At 47.3% G+C, this 22450-nt stretch overlaps 1 protein-coding gene across 2 annotated transcripts in view; it reads right to left on the minus strand.

Annotated features, from left to right (window-relative positions):
* Positions 1 to 580: 580 nt before the first annotated feature.
* LOC146869314 (solute carrier family 12 member 6-like) overlaps positions 581 to 22450 on the minus strand; it is an 818593-nt gene continuing 796723 nt past the window's right edge. For both annotated transcript variants that reach the window (XM_085648043.1, XM_085647962.1), the window contains one exon: positions 581 to 4991. In XM_085648043.1, coding sequence (XP_085504169.1) covers positions 4900 to 4991 — 92 coding nt within the window. In that variant the 3' untranslated portion in view covers positions 581 to 4899. The remainder of the gene's footprint in view (positions 4992 to 22450) is intronic.

Consider the following 22450-nt stretch of genomic DNA (forward strand, 5'->3'; position numbering starts at 1 on the left):
ATCTAATGCGGCACTCTATGCAGGGGCAATTGTGTGCCCTGCACGAATTATAATTACTCATGTACCATCCACACACCTGTGTACTCCCAGTTTGTAGAGGAAACAGCCTTTACAACGAGGTTTTTACCATGTTGTGCTTTTATGACGCATGTATTTACCATGTATATCCCTTTACAACATATGCCTTTACCACGCATTTAAGGTAAGTTGGGGGGGCTCTCCCCCCACAAATAGTTATTTTTATATATATTTAAATAATGCAAGGTAATGGCATTCATTGTAAAAATGTGTTCTAAAAAAAATTGGGGTTAAAATGTGTGGTAAAGTCATGCAAAGTATTTCCATGTGTTGTTCTGTCATACAACCGTTTGTAGATGCCTATCAGAAAAAATTCCCAGTATCCCCGTCTCCTGCATGCATATGAAAGCACACACTTCACCTCTGCTTTCCAGACGCAATCCTTGATGAGCTGGTTGCCACATGCACAGGGCCGTTTTACGCTCCTGTAGCATGATCATGATCATTTTTGTGGCATGAGGCCCTAGAGGAGGATGCGTCTTTCAAATAACTCAATGACAAATGTTTTATAAAAACGATTTATTCATTTTCCATTTACACAGTGACGTTGATGTACACAAAGAATATTGCTGGTCTGTAAAAATCTCACAGTCCTAAAATAAATAACCCACCTGAATAAACTGAGAGCGAAAAGCATCATTGTTTTAGTCATGTTCAAAATATGTTCCCTTCAGTATCAATGTTTTTCATAACATTTTTCCCATCACTATTCCACCTGACCCCCAATAGGCAAACTGTGACAAGACGGAGAAATATTAGCATATGCCCCTATCGAGAAGAAATGATCCCTGGAACATGATAGCAAATATTGTACAAACATACAGACACCTAACGAATATGTTCAGTGTTCCTTCTGCAAACCATGCGTAGCGGGTACCTTTCAACTGTCCTATCACAGGTTCATCAGCTGGGTGATTTAATATAAAGGAACCGCCTGATAAAATACCTCTTCAGTGGGCACAAGGCTTTTTCCTTACAGAACAAAGGACACATTTCCAGAGGACTATAACATTTAAAGCCTGAAGGCCTCATCTTCAGAAGGTAAAAGGCATGGTTTTCTAAGGATGTAAGGCTTTGTATGCAAAGCGCAGAAGGGCTAACTGTCACAGTCTAAAAACCCTATCTTTCAAGGTTAAAAGGCCAGTTCATTCGGAGGGCAGAAAGTCTGGTCTTTAGAAGCCAAATGGTTTGGCCTGGCCTACAAGGGCAGAAGACCTTGCCATCAGGGGACAAAACGTCTCATCATCAAAAGACTCTTCTTTTTTAGAGGACAGCATATTTAGTCTTCAGAAGACACAAAGCCTGTGCTTTAAAATGCATCAGGAATTCAAGACCGTATCTTCAGATCAATGCCTCACTTTCAGAAAACCTGATACGCAAAAAAACTAAATGTGGTCCTTGCATTGCATAATGCCATACATAAAGCAGAGAGAATGTCGGTCAAAAGAGATAGTCTTCCAAGGGCTCATGCCCTTGCCACTTGGTGGCATTGTCATTAATGGAGGAAAGCCTAGAAAGCAGAAGGTTATTTTATTTGAAGGAGAAAATACATGATCTTCAGAGGAGACTACATACTGGTCTTCAGAGAACTGAAAGCCTGTCCTTCAGATGGCACAAGTTATATTGTTTAGAGGACAGAAGCCCTGGAAAATACAAAATATACCTATCAATTTAACGTATTCCAAGTCCAGAAAAAATTCAGGAGTTGGAGATTTAGGGCTGACTAAAAAAAACTACTAACAAAAGTGTACTGAATGGGACAACTACAAAGGTCACAAACCCCACTGTTAAGTTACACAAAACAACTGAATTGTTTTTATTAAAATGTTAAATTGGCATCTAGTTTGCTGCAATTACACCAAAAGGATGTTACAGTAGTTCAAAAGAACAACATAGGGCAATATTAATAGAAGCACATAACATTTGTCATGAGCATGGTCTTTGCTTACAAAGGGCTTCTTTAAGGCAGGTAATGAGAAAAGGAGAAAGACGTTGGGTGGTGTTTCCTTTTTAATTTTTTTCCCCTGCATCTGTGCAAATGAGGAAGAAGATCCTAAAGGGAGGAACCACAGTGTGAAATTAGATGAGAGCGCCTAACCACCTTGAAGTGTGAAAGTAAGAATCCAAAGTAAAGAAATAATTTTGAAAGTGGCAGAGATGTTAAGAAAATAAATGAAGCATTAATTTAGCACAGACGTACAGAAAAATAAACACTAGCAGAGACAAAAGAAATGAAAAGAACTTGGAAAGTATGAGACCAAAACTAAAGAAGTAAGATCTAAAATCACATATATGCAAAATTAAAAAATATCCCCAAAAATAAAATGTGAAATAATTTAATCCAAATGAAAGCTAGAAGTGAGGAATTAGCCAAGTGATTCCAAATTAAATGACAAATCAGAATCTCATAGGAAAAGACACAGACTTGCCTTTGTACTCACTGATTGATACGTTTTAAAATATGTAGGCTTCATTTTCTTTCACTAAGGAATATGTTGGAATTCATAGTTCCCTATAATTTTTAGGTGACACTAAAAAGAGGAATTGAATTTCTGTTCCAGTCACCCGAACTTCAGTTCACCCTCTGAATCACAATGCATCAACTTGGACAGTGGGAGCAACATCTTGTACTGATATTCTCTGTGCTGCATAATGGACATTAGCTCACAGTAACACAGTGTCAAAGAAATCTAGAACTGGAACATCTGCCCCTGCAGAATATACATTAGCCTGATTGCTACCCCTTACAAGTGGCATGCAGATCTGGGTCTTGACACCTGGTATGCCTCATGGAATGGATTTGCTAATCATCTGCCATCTAGAGCCATGGCATAGAAACTGTTCAAGGATCTCTGTGCGCCTATGGACAGGACATTAACCTACACACCTGCTGAGTAAAAATAACAGAGAATTCCTAGACAAAACTCCTATGAGTCTCTGGAAAGAGCAGCGGGTCACACTTCTTGCCCTGTGGTTACATTCTAAGCATCTTACATACATACACATACATACATACAACCATCTCACATTAGACTGTAGGGATCCTAAAGTAGAAGATGGTGGAAAGTCAGACTCATCCTTACTGTTTTCAGCACGTCATTAACAATGAACACTAGCTGAGGTGAAGTCTACTATGCACAACCATGTTGGAATCTCACTGGTAATATAGAGGCACAGTAAAACACTGAATTGGTTATTTTATATTAAGATCGCCAGCTAAACCGTAGCAGATAAAATGTTGGTATCCATGATAGATGGGTCCATTTGATGGTGCCCTCCAAGAATAGAGATAGTGGTCTCACATCAATGCAAAATTGGCATATCCAACCATATCAATACAAAGTTGGCATATCTGACAGGCAATCATAGAAACAGAATCTAATTAATGCCGGATAGGGGTTCCCCACAAGACGGGAGTTCTGGTAGAATTAATTGCTCTCCCAGTATACACTGTCTTGGACAGGAAAAGGAAACCAAATATAATTCTTCTAAACACTGATATGGCAAAATGGTTTAGGAATGTTTTATTAACTTCAGTGTCCTTTTTACATCTTTCACATACTACGTTTTTGGTGCCAGGCAGCTTTCCTTATGAGGCAAAGTCCGTCATAAGAGGGGAAACACATATGCCTATCAATACATATGCTTATCAAAGTGTGCAAATTAAAATATATATATATTTCTTAAGGGACTGTGAGGTAACCTTCAGGGAGATATTCTGGTACAAAACACCCTAGCTACTTCAGCAGCATGTTGGGTTCAAAACTCCACACTCACCTGTCAAAGAAATGCCTTGTAAACTACAAACGTTGGTAGTTTAAAGATAGAAGTACGGGGCATGTAGATTTATTATCAAATTATCCAGAAATAAATACATTTTTATTGAATAGTAACACTTGTGCAGCCAAAAACAATGGCCACAAGTGTTGCTACTAGGCTCTTCCTAAACACACCCTCAGCCACTGTGGCTTCAGTCAATTCAGCAAAAACCACTGAGCTTTCAATCTCCAAATATTACTCTTAAGTTCTCAGGTTGAAGATTACAGATCTTAAGGTGCAGTTTTCCACAATGTCCATGTTTAGTTTTCTTCTCCCCAAGCAGTTCCCTCACATTGCTAGTAGGAACGTCAAAGAACATGCCACCCCCCAATAAACAGGTAGCACTCAAATAAAAATGTACAATTACAAATTTATACCCAGCAGAATAATAGCCAATATTTAAAAGACTTTGAATTCAGGTTTGGGAGGTATCAATGACCCCAATCAGCCGAATGTCTTTCCCTTTGTAACAATGACCTCATCTGCTCTCTTGAGGTGTAGGTGTGCTGTTCAACAGGTCTGGGTAACCCAGCAGTGCATCCTGAGGAAGTGCACCTTCCATTGTGGAAATGTATAACCACTCATCAGCATAAAAAGGTAAAACAAAAAAAATGATAAAGGCAACACTGTCCTTCATCAGTAAAACGGTCTTAAAATTATGTTTTCCATTGGTGAAGAGGGCAATTTACTATAAGATAAAATTGTCTCTATGGCCCCAATTCAGTCGCACCACAGAAGTTGGATGTAACTGGTAAGAGCTAGCAGAGAACCAGCAAAGGGGAGACAGGCCTGTTAGCTGACGTGCAGTGACCAACATGCAGGTCCCCAACAAATGTACTCCTGGAAGTGAACATCTTTCTCATAGCAGTCTGTAAGGCATTTGCACTGAGAGCGCACACAAGTCTAACAGCAGCAGAGAATGGCCTCTGTAATCCTCCTGGCATTTTGATGTCCAGTTATGGGGATCTTTGATGATGAACAGCTGGAACAGGAAACAGCAGTTTATGAGTAGATAGTGATGACCTCTGTGCCACCCCCGCGGACCAAAAGGACTCTCTCCAGACCTTCCGTAAGAACCTCTAAGAATTCCATATCTGACAGAGTAGGTTAAGTATAAAAAGAAGATGCAGTAAGTATATTTGTCCCTAATGTAACATCTGCAAGTACTGTTTATAATGGAACATTCTCAATTACTCACCCTCTCACCACTCCAAACCGCACATTATCAGGCAGTGCAGCTTATAGAAAAAATGGCTGCCGTAATGACAGCGCATATTAAAAATTGTAGGTCTCCTGCAACACAAAACATAAGTCTTTATACTCCAAGGTGTAAATGGAAAGTCACCCATGATGCTTCACCAACAAGATGGGGAGCAAGTCTTAGTGTCACCCTGTAGGAAGCTCATTCATGAGAAAGATCATTTACTTACTGCTTATTCTTCAATCTACAGTTTTGTGTTGCAGCTTGGTTTGGCCATTTGAAATAAGCCTTGCAAACAGGGGTGGAAGCCATAGCGTGATGGATGCGGACATAGTGGTCTCAAAGGCGAATATTACCCTGCTTTGATACGCAGAGTTCCACCAGCACTATCAGTTTTAATGTTAGAAGGTAATCTAAATCAATGCATAGGCCTGGAGCCCTCCTGGGAAAGAACTGCATCACTACAAAATGCACAGGTGAACCCATGTGTATAACTTTCCCTTTCACCTGTGCTTTGAAAAAGTGGAAGGATACTTAACTTGATCTTCTTGGCAAATTGTGCATCTTAGAAATCGCTGCAGCCATTAGACTAGATCTGGGATTTTTTATTTTTAGAAATGCCCCATAGTAACTTCAGCTGCACAGTCAGCAATGTTATCACTGCCATTTATGCCGTGATGTGTCAGTTCCGTCCATTCCCGTCAATAACCGCCATAACAAAATGTCAACCCATTAGCCACTGGAGAACCACTCTTTAAAAATGTGCCTTGCTTTCAAGTCGAGATATTGATGTTTGGCAAACATGCATTGGCCTCCAAGACCTGATTATCTCTCAGAAGCCCAGATGTTGGCACATACTTGGCAATGAATTTGCCCCAACAGTTACAGACATCTTTTATGTCGGTTCGCAACTGAGAGTAATCACAGCAGATCTGATGTCATTTGCGTTCTGAGAGTGTTTTTCTTTCTTCACCCTTTGAGAAACCAAACAAAAGGTGTATGTTAGCCTTTGTATTCCTCCTGTGAAGTGTGAGGTGGAGTAAAAAGTCTGCCAACAATCTCATTATGTGAAAATGTGAAACCACTTTAGGCAAGAACTTAGATCAGACGTATTACATTATCTTATAGAAACAGATTAGAGGGTTTATTTTAATACATCACCTGCAACTCACATTCTCCAGGAAAATGCAATAATCAACCAGAGTTGTTAGGGATACAATTCTATAGAGATCTCCCTTTTACTTAGAATAATGTAGCAGACTGATGTGAGCAGGAACCGGAGAGACGCCAAGTCCTGATGGAATTCCAAAAGAAAATGTGAACCTAAATGAAGGACTGAAGGAAGCCGTCTAAATTTGAAAGAGGAATCCTTGAAAAAGCACAATGAATGTGCTCTAATTTAAAAAGAACAAAAATTATAACCATTCAGGGTCCGGAGGAGAATCCAAAAGGAATAAGAGGTTCGAAATGCATCGACTGACAAACTTGAGGAGTGTCTTCATTGTATTTAAGTCGTACAGTAGACATACAAAAAAAGACTTAATAACTGATAAAGTCTACTGTAACACAACTGACTTAGAACGACTAAGGGATACTAGTAGCAAGAGAGTTTGCATAAATAATCTTAGCAACTACAACCTTTGCATTTTGTTCATTATCAGACTGATCATATGAGTATGTGTCAATATATGTCACTATGGTATATAAGTAATATCAGAGTTTTGTACAGTGTTGTATAGTGTAAAAATGTGTCTTTTTATATATCTGAATGTGGTTTGACAGATATGTTTAAGTGTAAATATTGCATAGAAGATCACAAAATAAGTTGTGAATAAACACAGGTCAAACAATGTATTTACTTGACTGAAAACAAAGTGTTCTTTGAATAATTACATCTAGGGTAATCTGTTTTCTATCTGTTTTAAGGAGGCCCAACCCATCTGTTCAAAAGGGCCCTTTCCCAAATACAGTACATAAATAAAAAAAAAATATTATATTACAGACAATGTAAGGAACTAGTAATAGGTTGGTGAGAAGAAAGAGGTAGCTCAATTTTACTGGCAAAGATGTCTTAGAACCACTTGTCCTACTGCTACATCCCCTGAGGAGTTGAATACAGGCAGTAGTGTTGCGTAAAGGTATGCGTCTTATTCCAGGTAGCTGCTCTGCAAATATCCTGGAGTGGCAGACCTGCAAACAGAGCTGTTGAGGTTGAAATACTCCTTGTAGAGTGGGCATGCACAGAAGTTTGTAACTGGTTTCCTGCTGCTTGGTTTCAGAAGAGAAATGTAGCAGATATCCATCTAGCTATGCTCTGTTTGGAAAGGGGTTGCCCCTTCTGTGGTGCACTGTAATGTGACAATTGGTTAGACTTACAAAAGTTCTTGGTCCTGTCTATGTAGAACTTGATGCACCCTTTGATGTCCAAGAGTGAAGAGCCCTTTCAGCCGTTGTTGAAGGGTTTGGAGAGTCTTCAAAATCAGCGGCTCATTGAGGTGGAAGTCCAAAGGGACTGTAGGGAAAACCTTTGGGTTTGTACGTAGGATGATCATGTCCTCTCTAAATTGTAGGACGGGTTCTTGATTAGCGAGGGCTTGGATCTCACTGACCAGTGTGGCAGAAATCAGGGCCACAAGGAGAGAAACCTTCCAGGACAGGTAGTTTAAACTCGCTCTGTGAATGGGCTCAAATGGGTTCTTCATGAGCTGTGATAGCACAGTCTTCAGATGACAAGATGGAGGAGGAGGTCTGACTGGAGGGAAGATCCTAAATAAGCCTTTGAGGAATGGTTTGATTATTCTGGAGGACCATAATGAGGGTGACCTGGGTGATCATCTGAATCGAGTAATGGCCACCAGGTGAACTCTGATGAATGCATGAGCTAAACCTGAAGCACAAGTTACTTACCTATCGTAACACTATATCTGTAAGAAACATTAGTTATTTATAGATTCCTTACCTTAGAATTACCCCCAGGCGTCAGACTGGAACTGGAAAGTTTTTTCGTCAGCAGTACCGCTGCGCGTTGGAAGGTGGCGTCGGTCGGCTCCGCGTCCGTGTCGTAGTTGCTGGGATGACGTCGCGGCAGCTACTTAGAAACCGACCTCGCGCACTGACATCAGTTCTTTACACAACTTTCCGCACCAGAAACGCAGAGCCATGCAACACACTGACCACTGGTGCACAAAACTAGGGCCCTGAAAGGATGTCCTTAACCCTAGAAATCAGTTTGCAGAACGGGGAGGATGGGTGGGGCGGTAAGGAATCTATAACTAACTGTTTCTTATAGATATATCATTACCAAAGGTAAGTAACTTCTGCATCTGAAAGACACACATTAGTTATAGATTCCTTACCTTAGAATAGATACCCCAGCAATACCAACCCCGGTGGTGGGTCTGCGAACCAATCTCACACCAGAAAATCCTGGAGAACAGAACAGCTAAAGAAGCCGTCTCTCCGGACTTGGCTGTCCAGGCAGTAGTGTTTGGTGAACGTGTGCAGCGATGCTCACGTGGCCGCCTGTCAGATGTTATTCAGAGGTACTCCTCTTCCCAAGCCAGTAGTGGCTGCTGTCGCTCTGGTGGAGTGAGCGCATAGCCTGACTAGAGACTCCTTTTAAGCCAGAGAGTAACAAGTCTTTATACACAACACGACCCATCGAGAAATGGTGCGTTTGTGTACGGCCCGACCCGACCCTTCTTAGCGTCCACGTAGCCAACAAAAAGTTGATCATCCACCCGGAACTGTTTTGTGCGATCCAGATAGGAGAGCGCACGCTTTGGGTCCAGACAGTGGAGCCTCTCTTCCTCCATTGAAGGAAGCGGAGGCGGAAAGAAGGTGGGCAAAGTAATGGTCTGCCCGATGTGGAAGGCAGTGACCACCTTAGGAAGGAAGGATGGACGGGTCCAGAGAACCACCTTGTCCGGATGAACAGACAGGAAAAGAGGTTTTGAAGAAAGAGCCTGGATCTCACTCGCCCTCCTAGCAGAAGTAATGGCTACCAGGAAAGCACTCTTAAGAGTCAGGAGATGTAAAGGACAGTTATGAAGTGGCTCAAAGAGAGCGCACATTAAATAAGTTAGCACATGATTCAAGTCCCACTGAGGCATAACAAAGGGGATAGGAGGAAAAAGATGTGTTAAGCCCTTTAAGAAACGGTTAACTACCGGGGACTTGAAAAGTGAAGGTTGATCTGGAAGGCAGAGATGGCTGAAGGATAGCCCTTGATAGTGCCCAGAGCAGAGCCCTTCCGGCGCGAAAGAAAGAAGGGACAAGAGTACTTCAGAAAGAGGGGCAGAAAGGGGATCCACAGCCTTTGCTGTGCACCATGCCACAAATTTGTTCCACCGGCAGCCATATACCGTCTTAGACGAGGGACGCCTGGCTGCCAAGATTACGTCACAGACTTCGGGAGGCAGGTCGAAATACGTCAACTGCCGCCGCTCAATCGCCACGCAAGGAGGTGGAGACTGGACAGGTTCGGGGGGAGAACCCTCCCCTGCTGCTACGACACAAGATCCTCCCAAAGGGGCAGCCTGATCGAAGGGCCGATGGCCGTGCTCAACAGCTCAGGATACCGAACTCTCCTAACCCAGTCCGAAGCCACAAGGATGACTTGGGCTCGGCTGTTACTATTCTTCTAAAGAACTCTGGGCAGGAGTGGTATGGGCAGAAAGGCATACAGGAGGCCTGAGCTCCACTCGAGACGAAAAGTGTCTCTGAGCAAGAGCCGCCTTGGAAACTCCAGTGCGCAAGGAGGTGGAGACTGGACAGGTTCGGGTGGAGGACCGTCCCCTGCTGCTGCGACAGAAGATCCTCCCGAAGAGGCAGTCTGATCGGAGGATCGATGGCCATGTTCAGCAGCTCTGGATACCAGACTCTTCGTGCCCAATCCGGAGCCACAAGAATGACTCGCGCCTGATCTTCAGCACTCTGGGCAGAAGTGGTATAGACGGAAAGGCGTACAACAGACCGCAACTTCACTCGCGACGAAAAGCGTCGCTGAGCGAGTGCGCCTTGGAAATTCCAACGCGCAGAATTGCTGACATTGCGTGTTCTCTTCGGTGCAGAATAGATCTAACCAAGGCTCTCCCCACTGTCGAAAGAGACCTTGCACGACCTCCGAGTGAAGACGCCATTCGTGATCCATCATGCACCTGCGGCTGAGTTAGTCCGCCCTGGCGTTCAGAGAACCTGCCAGGTGTTGAACCACCAGGGATATGCCCTGATGTTCCAGCCATGTCCAGAGGCAGAGGGCCTCCTGACATAGGGTCCACAACCCCACCCCACCCTGTTTGTTGCAGTACCACAAAGCGGTGGTGTTGTCCGTGAACACCTGCACTACCCTTCCCCAGACAGAGGGAACGAATGCTTTCAGTGCAAGACAAATCTCTCGGAGCTCCAGAAGGTTGATGTGAATGCTTTCAGTGCAAGACGAATCTCTCGGAGCTCCAGAAGGTTGATGTGAAGCCCGGACTCCGCCGGAGACCAGAGGCCTATGACCTCCACCTCTCCCATGTGTCCGCCCCATCCCAGAAGGGATGCATCCGTCACCACATTGTGGTCTGGTTGGGGAAGGGAGAGGGATCAGCCATTGACCCAATCTTGGTTCGTGAGCCACCACTGCAGTTGTCGTGCAGTGCCCTCTGAGATCTGGACGCATCGGACAGATTCCCCTGATGCTGCGCCCACTAAAACTTCAGGTTCCACTGCAGAGCCCGCATATGCCACCTGGCTTGATCGACCAGCAGGATGCAGGAGGCCATGAGGCCCTGCAGCCTCAGGGTCATTGTGACCAAAACCCTGGATAGAGGCTGAAGGATCGGAATCATAGCCCGAATATTCCGGACTCGCTGCTTGGGAGGATAGACCTGAAACTGCCTCATGTCCAGAACCGCTCCGATGAAGAGGAGCTTCTGAGAGGGAATCAGGTGCGACTTCGGCACAGTGATGGAGAACCCCAGCAAATGCAGGAGGTCGGCCGTAGTCTGGAGGTGGCAGACGACTGCCTGGGGCGAGCCCGCCTTTAACAACTAGTCGTCGAGATAGGGGAAGACTGAAACCCCATATCTGTGCAGATGAGCTGCGACGACCGCCATCACTTTTGTGAACACATGAGGGGTGCTGGTAAGGTCAAAAGGGAGCACGGTAAACTGAATGTGCTCGTGGCCTACCCTAAACCGTAGGTAACGCCGGTGGGCCGGCAGGACAGGAATGTGACAATAAGCGTCCTGCAAGTCCAACGCTACCATCCAGTCTTCCGGGTCGAGGGCAGACAAGACCTGAGCAAGCATCAACATCTTGAACTTCTCCTTCCAGAGGAAGCGACTGACGTCCCTGAGATCCAAGATAGGATGCAGGGCCTTGTCCTTCTTGGGGACCAGAAAGTAGTGGGCGTAACACCACAACCTACTTCTGGGACAGGAACGCGCTTGATGGCTCCCTTGGCCAAGAGAGCCGTAACTTCCTGCTGGAAAAGGGCCAGATGATCCTCCAACATGCGTGGGTATCGCGGTGGCATGGCTGGAGGGATAGTCTCGAATGGAAGTGAGTACCCCCTTTGGACTATTTGTGAAACCCACCTGTCCAACATGATGGTGCGCCAGTGGGGGAGGTGATGGCGAATCCTGCTGCCCACTGGCGTTCGATGGGCCTGGAAGGTCGGACTAGGAGGGTTTGGAGGCTGCGGCAAAGGGGGGGGTTGGTGGACTGGCCATCCCGCTGGCCCAGTGAACCACGGCGTTGGTTCCCACGTCCCCAGCTGCGCAAAGGTTGGGTAACTTGCTGCGGCCTGTGGCTCTGGGTGAGACATAGTGGGGCACCCCTTCCGTAGCCAGGAAAGGCGCGAAAAGCAGACTGCGCCGGACGGGTGGCGAGGCGTTGTCTGCATTGTTGCCAAAAAGGCGACGGCCATCAAAGGGCATGTCCATCAAGGTTTTCTGGACAGCACCTGAAAAGCCAGTGGACCTCATCCAGGCGTAGTGACGAAGCGCTACAGACGTTGAAATGGTCCTGCCCAGAGAGTCGGCGGTGTTCAGCCCGCAACGTATCGTAAACTTTGCTGCATCCCTCCCGGCGGCAACAGCCTGGGAGAGCACTGCCCGGGCTTCCTACGGACACTGAGGCAGCACTTGCGCCACCGTATCCCACACAGAGTGGGAATAATGGCCCAAGAGACATGCGGTGTTTACGGACCACAGTCCTAAGCTGGCGGAAGAGAATTTTCTTGCCAAGGTGGTCCAGCTTCTTGGGTTCCCTTTCCAGTGGAGCGGTAGGGAAGGCGCTCTTTGAAGTGGAAGCTTGGACTACCAAGCTCTCCGGGGTGGGATGTTGGAAGAGGAAAGTGGGGTTACACGGACCCGGGCGGTGGCGTCGAGCAATCATTCTGTCCACGGGAGCCCCGCGTTGGGCCTGGACCACGAGCCCAAAAGGACGTCTGTGAGGGCCTTATTAAATGGTAGCAGGGGATCTGAAGAGCTCGCAGCCGGTTGAAGCACCTCAATCGGGAGGTTAGTCCTGACCGCCACCGTAGGAAGCTCGAGGTTGAGAGCCTCGGCCTGCGTATGACGCTCCCTCCTCCGTAGCCACGGTAGGAGGAGACAGCCTGCCAAGGTCAGGGGGTGTCCAAACCACTGGCATCCTTAGTTCCTCTCTCTTGTCCTGTTCTCCTTCTCCTCATCCTTTGGGTGCCATTGTGGTTGAAAAGGGACCCCAGGAGTGAACAGGGGCACAAAAAACCCAACCAGCACCAGATCCAGCGTCGAACGACGCCGGTCCGTCTCCGTATTCCCGTCGAAATGGAGGCCGGGGTCGATGCCGGCCTGGGGGGGCTGTCCGGCGTCGAACGCGGTAGTGGTGCCGTCGGAAGCGGCGCCGGTGGAGTTGTAACAAGGTCAACCGGAGCTGATCCGGTTCCAGGCCTGGATCCAAGGGGGGTCTGGGGCACCGGAGCTGCCGGCAGCAAAGACATAGGCCCCCCAATTGAGTCCGCGGGGCCCGAAGGCGCGCTGGAGGGGTCGGTCTGCCCAAAGATGTAATGCATCGCCTCGTAGAACGTACGAAGCTAGGCGGGAGTCGCTCCGGGTCCCGGAAAGGGAGAGAAACTCTGAGTCGACCCTTCAGGCTCTGCGTGCGGAGCCACGAGAGGGGCACCACCCGTGTGCCTCATCGGATCGGCTGACCGATGTGGAGAAGTCTAAGAGAGACGATGATTCTCCGACTTCTTCCTATGCTTCGACTTACCCGACCCAGAGTGCAAAGACTTCGATGATTTTGAACCCGAATGGTGGTGGATTCGCGACCGGTCCCTCGACCTCCCTCTCGACCGGGACCTCGAAAGGCACGGACGGAGCGGACTGTCAGTGTTCAAGCAGCTTTCGGGATCGCTCCCGCAAAGCCTTTGGCGCCATCGACTGGCAGTCGGAGCACGACTTGGGGTCGTGGACGCGCTCCAGGCAAAAAAGACATACGAGATGCGGATCCGTCACCGACATCATGCAATGACAGGAACCGCAGGCCTTGAAACTGGGCATCCCTTGTGCGCCTTTTCGGAGACGAAGACTCGAAAAAAGAAGTCGACAAAAGTCGAGAAAAAGTTAGTCAAAAAATGACTGAGGTACCGCTCTTCCCGGATCTGCGCTGGCTGGTGCGGAAAAAGAAAGAACTGACGTCAGAGCCCGAGGGCGGCGTCTAAGTAGCTGCCGCGACGTCATCCCAGCGACCACGATGCCAGACGCCACCTTCCGATGCGCAGAGGTACTGCAGGCAAAAATAAATTCCGTTCTGACACCTGGGGGTAATTTTAAGGTAAGGAATCTATAACTAACGTGTTTCTTTCAGATAGTGCCAATTGCTATAGGTATGTTTATATATGTTCAGGTGAGGAGGACAGGGGATGTATCTGCTCTTGTTGACACCATAAACAAAATCTCTTCCACTTGTGAGAATAGGTTTTGTTAATACTGTCCGCTCTGGCCTTGGAAAGAATCTCCCTACATTCAGGAGGGATAGTCAGATGGGCAAATTCATTCTGCTCAGGAGCCAAGCCAATAAGTGAAGAGACTTAGGATATGGGTGCGGGACTTAACCCTCGCTTATCGTAGGCAGAGAAGGCGAGACCTTCAATCGGATGTGAGATTTCTCCAACAGCAGGCGGAGTTATGTAAACCAATGTTGGGGCTATCTGTATCAACCTGCAAGGTTCGATCTTCATCATTGTGGGAACCTTTGGAATCAGTGGAATGGGCGGAAAGGTGCAAGCAAAGATTCCAGACCATGCCATCGAAAATGCATTTCCCCATGATCCCGGATGGTGATGCCATCTTGCAAAGAGTCAGCATTTGGTGTTCTGAGGGTTCACCAAGCGGTTGAGACTGGGTTTTACCCACTGTGAGAATATGTGGTTGACTTTTTCTTAATCTAGTTCCCGCTCAGGTTGCTGAGACTGTCTGCCATCTTATTTTGCTTTCCTGGGACATGCTCCGCTTGTAGATGCAACCCATTTCGGATGGCCCAATTCCAGATGACTTGTGACTCTCGAGAGAGGGGAAGTGATCTCATACCCCCTTGTTTGTTTATATAGTATATTGTTGTACCGTCCGTTTGTATGAGAACCTATGATTTCTTTATCTTGGGGAGGAAAGCCAGCAAGGCCAGATGTCCTGCCTTGAGCTCGAGCAGACTGATGTGAAAACGCTGATGAGGCTTCTGCCACTTGCAGCTGAACTATAGGTCTTGAAGGGATGCTCCCATCCATCCAAGGAAGCACCAGTGGTAATGACCAACGGAGAGGGTTGAGCTAGGAATGAAAGGCCGCCTGACAGTTGTGTCTGCTGTGTCCACCAAGCTAAGGTTTTGACCATGGCTTGAGTGACTTTTTAAAAAATTTCTTTTTTAGATTGTATTTATTAGTTTTCAAACAACATAACACCAATTCAATTAGCCTTCTTTTACAAAAGAAAAGAACAACAAAAAACACAAAGGAAAGGAAAAAAAACTGCAGTTTTAAACACATCGGTTGCGTACTCTAGTACAGATGAAACAGCACAATCCAAATAAGCAATAGCCTTTTCATCACAGCTACGATTCTCATTGCTCTGAGCACAAAATGGCAAACAATCAGTTTGACACTGTCCTAGGATTATACATGTTATTTCCCCGCCCCCATAATGGTGAGATGCACACTGGGTTCATCTTCCCCTCTTCCACCAGGCTCCCCCGATTCTTGGCCCACCAGGTATTGCTGGAACAGTCCCCAATAGGATTTGGGTCTGCTCTGTGAGAGGAGGAGTTCACTATAAGTGTCCGCCTAGGTATTACAGTATACCATGTCCTTGAACCACTCCTCTATAGTAGGGGCCGGGCCTCAAGCCCAGCGCATTGCCACCCTTCTTTTGGCCAACAATAGACCTATTGCAACTAGCCATCGCTCTTCCCTGCCTACTCCCTTATTATAGCCCAATAACGCCAAGAACGAGTCAAGTGCGAGTGAAAGACCGGTGATATCAGAGAGTGTCTGAAAAAGCTTTTCACAAAACTGCGATATTCTGGGGCAGTGCCAAGCTACATGTATGACTGTGGCTTCCGTCTCCGAGCAACGATGACAGGCAGCAGAATCCCTCAGACCGTATCTATGCAGCCTAGCTGGGGTATAGTGTATCCCATTGACATATTTAACATGAATGAGGCGGTGCCTGCTATTCAGGGAGATTCGCTTAGTGACCTCACAGCAGTATCACAAGGTGTCATCATCTATTACTCTGGCTAAATCTTTTTGACAATGCAGCTGTGGTTTAGAGAGTAGTGGCCTTCTATTTTTTTGGTGTAATACTATATATTGTAGAGATTAGCTTAGATGAGGATGGGGTACGTATAGCATAGGTGTGGACTACCATCTCTTCTGGTTGTAGCATGCCATCCATCACCTAGCAGACTTTGCATTGCATGTTTAACTCTAAAAAACTGGTATTGCTCTCGTGGCTAATGCACTTTTCCCTCTCCAGAGACATCTTCCCACTCACGCAGTTCGCCATCCTGGAACAAGTCACCTACTACCTCAATACCCACTCTTTTCAAGGCTTTGGATACTTCCTTATCTATCCCCGTCGGAAGCCAGGTGCACAATTCTATTGGGATTCTGGGTGAGAACATAAGCGCTCCTGCTTTCCTATAAATTAAGTTTCGCCATGCATGGATAGTAGCGTTGAGGGAGTCTAATATGCTGTGTGTGCGGGAAGGAGTGTTGAATATAACTTGCGGCAATGTGTTCCGGTTTGCAGCCACTCTCTCTATGTGTAGATGTGGGAGGTTCTGTGGGCCCTGCAGCCACGTATGAACATGTGAGCTAAGTACTACCCTGTAATATAATTCCAAATCAGGTGTGTTGAGTCCCCCCATGGAATACGGAAGTGTAAGTGTTTCCCACTTGACCCGGGGTTGCTTACCCGCCCAGGCTAGCTTAATCATGAGTGACCTGAGTTTGGTGAATATGTGTGCCAGGAGGAGAATGGGTATGTTCCTCAAGCTTCCCCACAGCTTTACCATAGTTATCCGTCAAGACTACCCCAGAGTCAGTGTGGATTTGTATCCCCAAGAAGCGGACCGATTCTGTGGTCCATTATAGAGGAAATTCCAGTTGAACAAGGACTGTCGCAGGGGTTAGAGGAAATATTAGAGATTTGGTCCAGTTTTTCTTTAAACCAGACAATTGTCCGAACCTGATCACCTCTGTGAGGACCGGGGTACGGTGGGTCTCCGGCTCCCTCACATATAGTTGCATATCGTTGGCAAATGCTTACACAATTAGCTGATAACTGGGGAAGCGAACGCCTCTCTGTCCGTGATATTCCCTCAATGCACAGAGTAGGGGCTCCGCAACCAGAGCATACAATAAAGGGGAAAGAGGGCAACCCTGGCGAGTGCCTCTAGAGATGGGAATTGGTGCAGTGACTCTATTCACCAACCTGATCCTCGCCACTCCTGCCTCATATAATACCTGGACTAACTGTAGAAAGACCTCGCCAACTCCGATATGCCGTAGTACTGCCTCCATGAATGGCCATTCCACCGAATTGAACGCTTTCTCAGCGTCTAAAAACACAGCAACCGCTTTGGTTTCCGGGTTTATGTGTTGGATTGCGCCAAAGGCAGTTCTGAGGTTAAGGATTAAATTGCAGCCTGGAGCAAATCCTGCCTGCTCTGCGGATCAGGACAAGGGGAGCTATGCAGTTAGCAAGAATTGTAGCAAAGAGGTTTGTGTCCACCTTTAGGAGGGATAATGGCCTGTAAGATGAACAATTTGCCGGGGTTTTTCCTGACTTTAGTATAATGACGATTATTGCATTTCTCTCTCATCGACAGAGGCATCTTTTTCTGCGTTACCATCTCCTCAAATAATGTAAGTAGTTGGGGCATGATCAGGTCTAGGTAAGCTTTGTAGAAGGCCACAGTAAGGCCATCAGCGCCTGGTGCTGAACCTGATCGCACAGACAACAGCGCAACTCTTTTGTCTCTGGGTTCCAGTGGAGCTCTCTATGCTCATCAGCGAGCCATGCCATCTTGATGTGCGCTAATCTTCAATGGCAGCAACATCTTGTATTATCTTAGTCCTGTCCGCAATCCCTTCGAGTCGCGGACCAGAACACCCTGTTTGTTCTGTATTTCCACCACAGTGTTATTGTCCCTCTTAGGGTGCTGAAGGTTCACTAGTATAGCCCCCAGCCTCTCACCCTCACCATACACCCTCGCAGTAGCGTATTTACCTAGATGCTTGATTTCACTGTCTGCGGTGTCATGATACTTCTTGAGTGTTCGTTTAATCCCATCTAGTCTCGTCCTATCCCCAGTCCACTGGTGTTCCCTCACTAACTGCGCTATTTCTGTCTCTAGTCTTGCAAGTCTGTTTCAGATAGAACATAAGACCCCAGTGTGTTTTGAGATGGCCTCCCCTCTTATATACACCTTGAAGGCTTCCAATACTGTCAGTAATGAGTCAACTGACTCTATATTAGTCTCTAAATCGGACTCTATGGATGTGGCAATTTCCGCGTGGAAAACCGGGTCCAGCAGGGAAAAGGGAGGGAACCTCCATGTAAAAGGGGCAAAGTGCTCTGTTGTCATTTCTAGGTGGAGCTGAATGGGGGCATGATCAGAAGAGGTTCTTGGAAGGGGGATATAGGACTCAATCTGGAGGAGGAGATTCCTGGATGTCAGCCAATAATCAATTCTGATATGTGTGTTGTGAGGTGCTGAGTAGTGAGTGAACCCTGGGGAGTAACTGGCGGGCTGCTTCCATACGTCAACCAAACCCAATTGGTCCATAATGTCTTTAATTGCTACTGCCGTTGCAGATGGCTGCCTGGGTTGACCCTTGGATCCGTCACATGTTGGGTCTAATATACAATTGAAGTCCCCTACCATTAGTGGTAGGTCGCTACTTTTTATCAGGCGGGCCCGCTAGTGGGTGGTAAAATTGCGAATCGTCATGGTTGGTTCTGTATATGTTAACTAGCATTGCACTGAACCCCCTTTGCGGCATCGCGTGACAACAAATCTACCATTGGGATCCACATCAGCGTCTAGGAATGTGAGGTCTGATTTAGGATTAACCCATGTAAGGACACCCCTAGCATGTGAGGTGAAGCCTGCAACGCGTAACTGCCCCTGCAAGCACCTCGCGGACATCATCGCATTTGTGGGGGGGGATGGGGGCTAAGTGTGTTTCCTGAATCGTCACATCAACCTGATGTTGCTTGAAGGAGGCCACCACTTTACGTTACGTAGTTTTCTATGGTCATTAAGACCTTGAACGTCCACATCTAGAGCCTCATCTTTTTCCTCAGCTTTCTTGAGTTTTCAGCCGCGAATTGTTTTTACCTGTATAAGTGTCTGCCATCTGTGTAGTGTTCTTCTCTGTCCGAATATTCAGAGTACGCAACTCTGTGTAAGATTATGACGTGCACCCAAACCCTCCCCCCTCCCACTCTATGCCAACCCCAACCTAGCATTATCGAAGAGAATCCCTCCAACCCTATAAAACCTAAACACGCCACTGTGGCGAAACAACCAATAACATTGATATCCTGGTGTAATACACACAGGGGCAGATGTTGCCGGCAGTCTAGTTTGTTTACCACCAGTCCAGCCCTTAACTAAAATAACATTTATGCTTCTCCAAATGATTAAACATACACCACCGCCCTCCACCATGTCATTAAATCACTCCCCATTACCACATCTTCCCATGTATCTGCGTTTCCAGTGCACAATCATATATGTCCGTGCGGCTAGTGGAGAATCCAGCTAGTGCCTCTTTTTAGTGTGCGGACCTGAAAACTGAGCAGTGAGCCGCAGTTATTGGTAGCTGCAAGTGCGAGTTTCCTCCATCAGCTTTGGGGAGTCGTAGACAGTGAAGGAGATAGAAGAGGACCAGGTCACGGCCTCCACGTTTGTTCTTGAGCGTTATCAGTGTCTGAATTCTCCAATTTAGTTTAGACATACCCCATCCTGGCCATATCTATCCTCCCCTTTCTCGTGTAGAGAGCCACATGAAGCTCATATCCTGTCCCTTCCAGTGCAGCTAGCAGCCTGTCTCATTGTTCCTCTGGGTCCAGGGAGGCACCGTCCCGCTTCTCCTGAGACCTTGGGGATACTTCACGATGGCTTTCACGGTCTCTTTTTTAAAAAAAATTGCAGAGCATGCTTGGTTTCAGCAAAGACGTGTATATCCTCAGTTTCGCCGGGTATACCATGTTGTACTCTTGATTAAGTTCCCAAAGTCGACGCTTCACCGGCAGGAACTGGCGCCGCGCCTCTTGCACCTGATCGGTAAAGTCTGGGTACATGGATAAGTCCATATCTCGTACCTCAAGGTTCGAAGTTCTCTAGCGTTCTGAAGGGCCGCATCCCTATCTCTATAATTGAGTACTCTCGAAATGATGGGGCACTGGGGAGCACCCGGGATCGGTCTAGGGGCCAGGGATCGGTGTGCCCGCTCTATGATGAAAATGTCCGATAATGTATCTCTACCTAGCAGAGTTACTAACAATTTCTCCACAAACAGTTACATATTCTGGATACTTGCGGATTCCGAAATGCCAACTATGTGTACATTATTTCTTCAAGAGCGCGCCTCCAAGTCCTCTGCCGTAGCTTGCACATTGAGCAGTAGCTTATCCATTTTCATGGTTGAGAGCAGGTTGGAATTCAGAGCATCTTCCGCATCTGATACCCTTTTCTCCAGTGTCTAGCCTTTCCGTATGTTTGTCTAGGCGCTCGGACATCCAATCCATCCGAAATGCGAGAGCGTCTATCTCTTCCCACCTATCTTGGTTAGGCTTCGCTGCATAGCGGAAAGTATTTGCTTTAGATCCATATCAGCAGCCGAGTCACCCACCTCAAAACAAAATTCCGAAGCGTTTTTTTCTGCGTCTCTCTGCCTTGGAGTTTTTCGTGGTTAGAATTGTAACTTAGATTGGTACTTTTCTGTTTTTCCCATGTTGAGGGTGCGCAAGGCCGTAGGTTCGTAGGGAGGGTGTCTCCCCTCCCCCCAGCAAGTCTCCACTTGGTATGCCACTAGGTTACAAGCAACAACGCCGCTGCACGCTAGTACCCAGACCTCCGTCTAGCCTGACCTGCAAGGCCCCAGGTCGAGGCAGCAGGTGAAGGGATGCGGCGACCACTCTATCTTCCCCCTCCCCAGTCAGCAGAGGAACAGCCAACTCTTTGCAGTGCAGGTTCCGCACTTATCACTCCAGCATGTGTGCGGTCTCCACAAGCTCACTCCTCAGTGGCCCTTGAGGTAATAAAGGACAATAGGCTATTTGGGTCTGGCAGTCCTCGGAAGGGGCCCCCTTAGACCTTCTTTGGTTTCAGTGAGGGGGCAGTGAGCTGAACTTCAGGCTTCTGCTCCCTCTCACATGCCTTGCAGGTAAAGGCCCTCACTGCATCTGGTTGACACACAAAGGCACGCAGCGCCATTTTAGGCCTGACGGAGTTTTCAAAGTTGCCAGTCTTCACTTTGATCAGGGGGAGGGCGTCACAAGTGGCCGGAAGGCTGCGGAGCCATCAGGCTACGTGAAGACTCGCCACCCGCCTCCTCCCTCCCGCAGCTTCCCCCTACCTTAAAAGTCTGGCCGGTCGGAGTGTGACCCATTCACGATCCTCCCAGGTCCGTGCAGCAACAACTCATCAGACCCCCAGGGCTTCTGCTGGGTGTCTTGCCGCAGATCCCTCGATGCGTGCCGAGCCACAGGGAGGGGCAGCCTGAGGCTCAAGGTGTCTCCTAGTCGGGGCCGCCTCAGATTGCGAGCGCAGCCTGTGTTGTTCCAGAAGTGCCTCCACACTTCGGCTCAGAAGCGCGGGTCCCGATCCGCCGGTCACCTCCTTTTTCCACCCGGCAGCCTCCAGGAACACCAAAGGCACTTTCTCCAGGGGACCGCTTACGTACGGGTCCTCCCGGGCTGGACATAAAACAATGGGGGCGCTACCTACTCCCAGTAAAACCTTCTGTAGGACCGCTCCAGAGCGAGAGCCCGTAATGGGACCTTCTTGGCCCGTCGTCTCCCACTAGGCCAGGAGTCGCGTTTGCACTCTCTACTCTCCCGCCCGTGCTTTCGGTCACAAATCCGGCGGCATTCGTCTCCTTCAGTAGTCAGCACTCCCTGGCTGGGGGCAAAATTGAGGATTTAGCACTAGGAGAAGCAGGGTTATTAGTGATATATTAATGGGCTTATGGAGCTGCTCTAAGCCACGGCTATCTTTGAGCCAGACAAGCTCCGCCCCCCACGGCATGAGTGACTTGATGATATTGTTGAACAAACCTGTCGCTTGTACCCATTGGAGGTTTCTACCTGGAGGGGTTGCATCCTTAACCGGCAGAACAGAAGTAGAGGAATGCCTGATGACATCATCCCCAATATTGACTTGTAGATGAGTACTTAAAGAGACTCTTTTTTCAGAATAGACTTTTCTAATGTTATAAGCTTTACATGTCTTTCTGATGTGGGGCAAGCTTTGTTGGTTATAGTCCTCGTGTTGCTCCCAAAAATGGTTACAGTCCTTGATGGTTGTGGGCCTTGCTTTTTCCAATTCAGATTGCGACCTGGCTCGTTGAACAGGGCAATGCAAGCGTTTGTTGATTTTTGTGTTGCTTGACTTAAATGCGCCTTGAAGAGCCAGTCATATAAGTATGAGAACACCTGGTGTTTTTGTTTCCTTAGGAAGGCTGCTACAGGAGCAAGACACTTTGTAAATATCCTGGGGGCTGATTTCAGACCAAAAGGAAAAATCTTGAACTGGTAGTGGCTGACTGCTACTGTGAACCTTAGAAATCTCCTTTGGGAAGGAAGGACG

Source organism: Triturus cristatus, chromosome 1_1 (genome assembly GCF_964204655.1).
Source record: "Triturus cristatus chromosome 1_1, aTriCri1.1, whole genome shotgun sequence".
Classification (NCBI taxonomy): domain Eukaryota; kingdom Metazoa; phylum Chordata; class Amphibia; order Caudata; family Salamandridae; genus Triturus; species Triturus cristatus.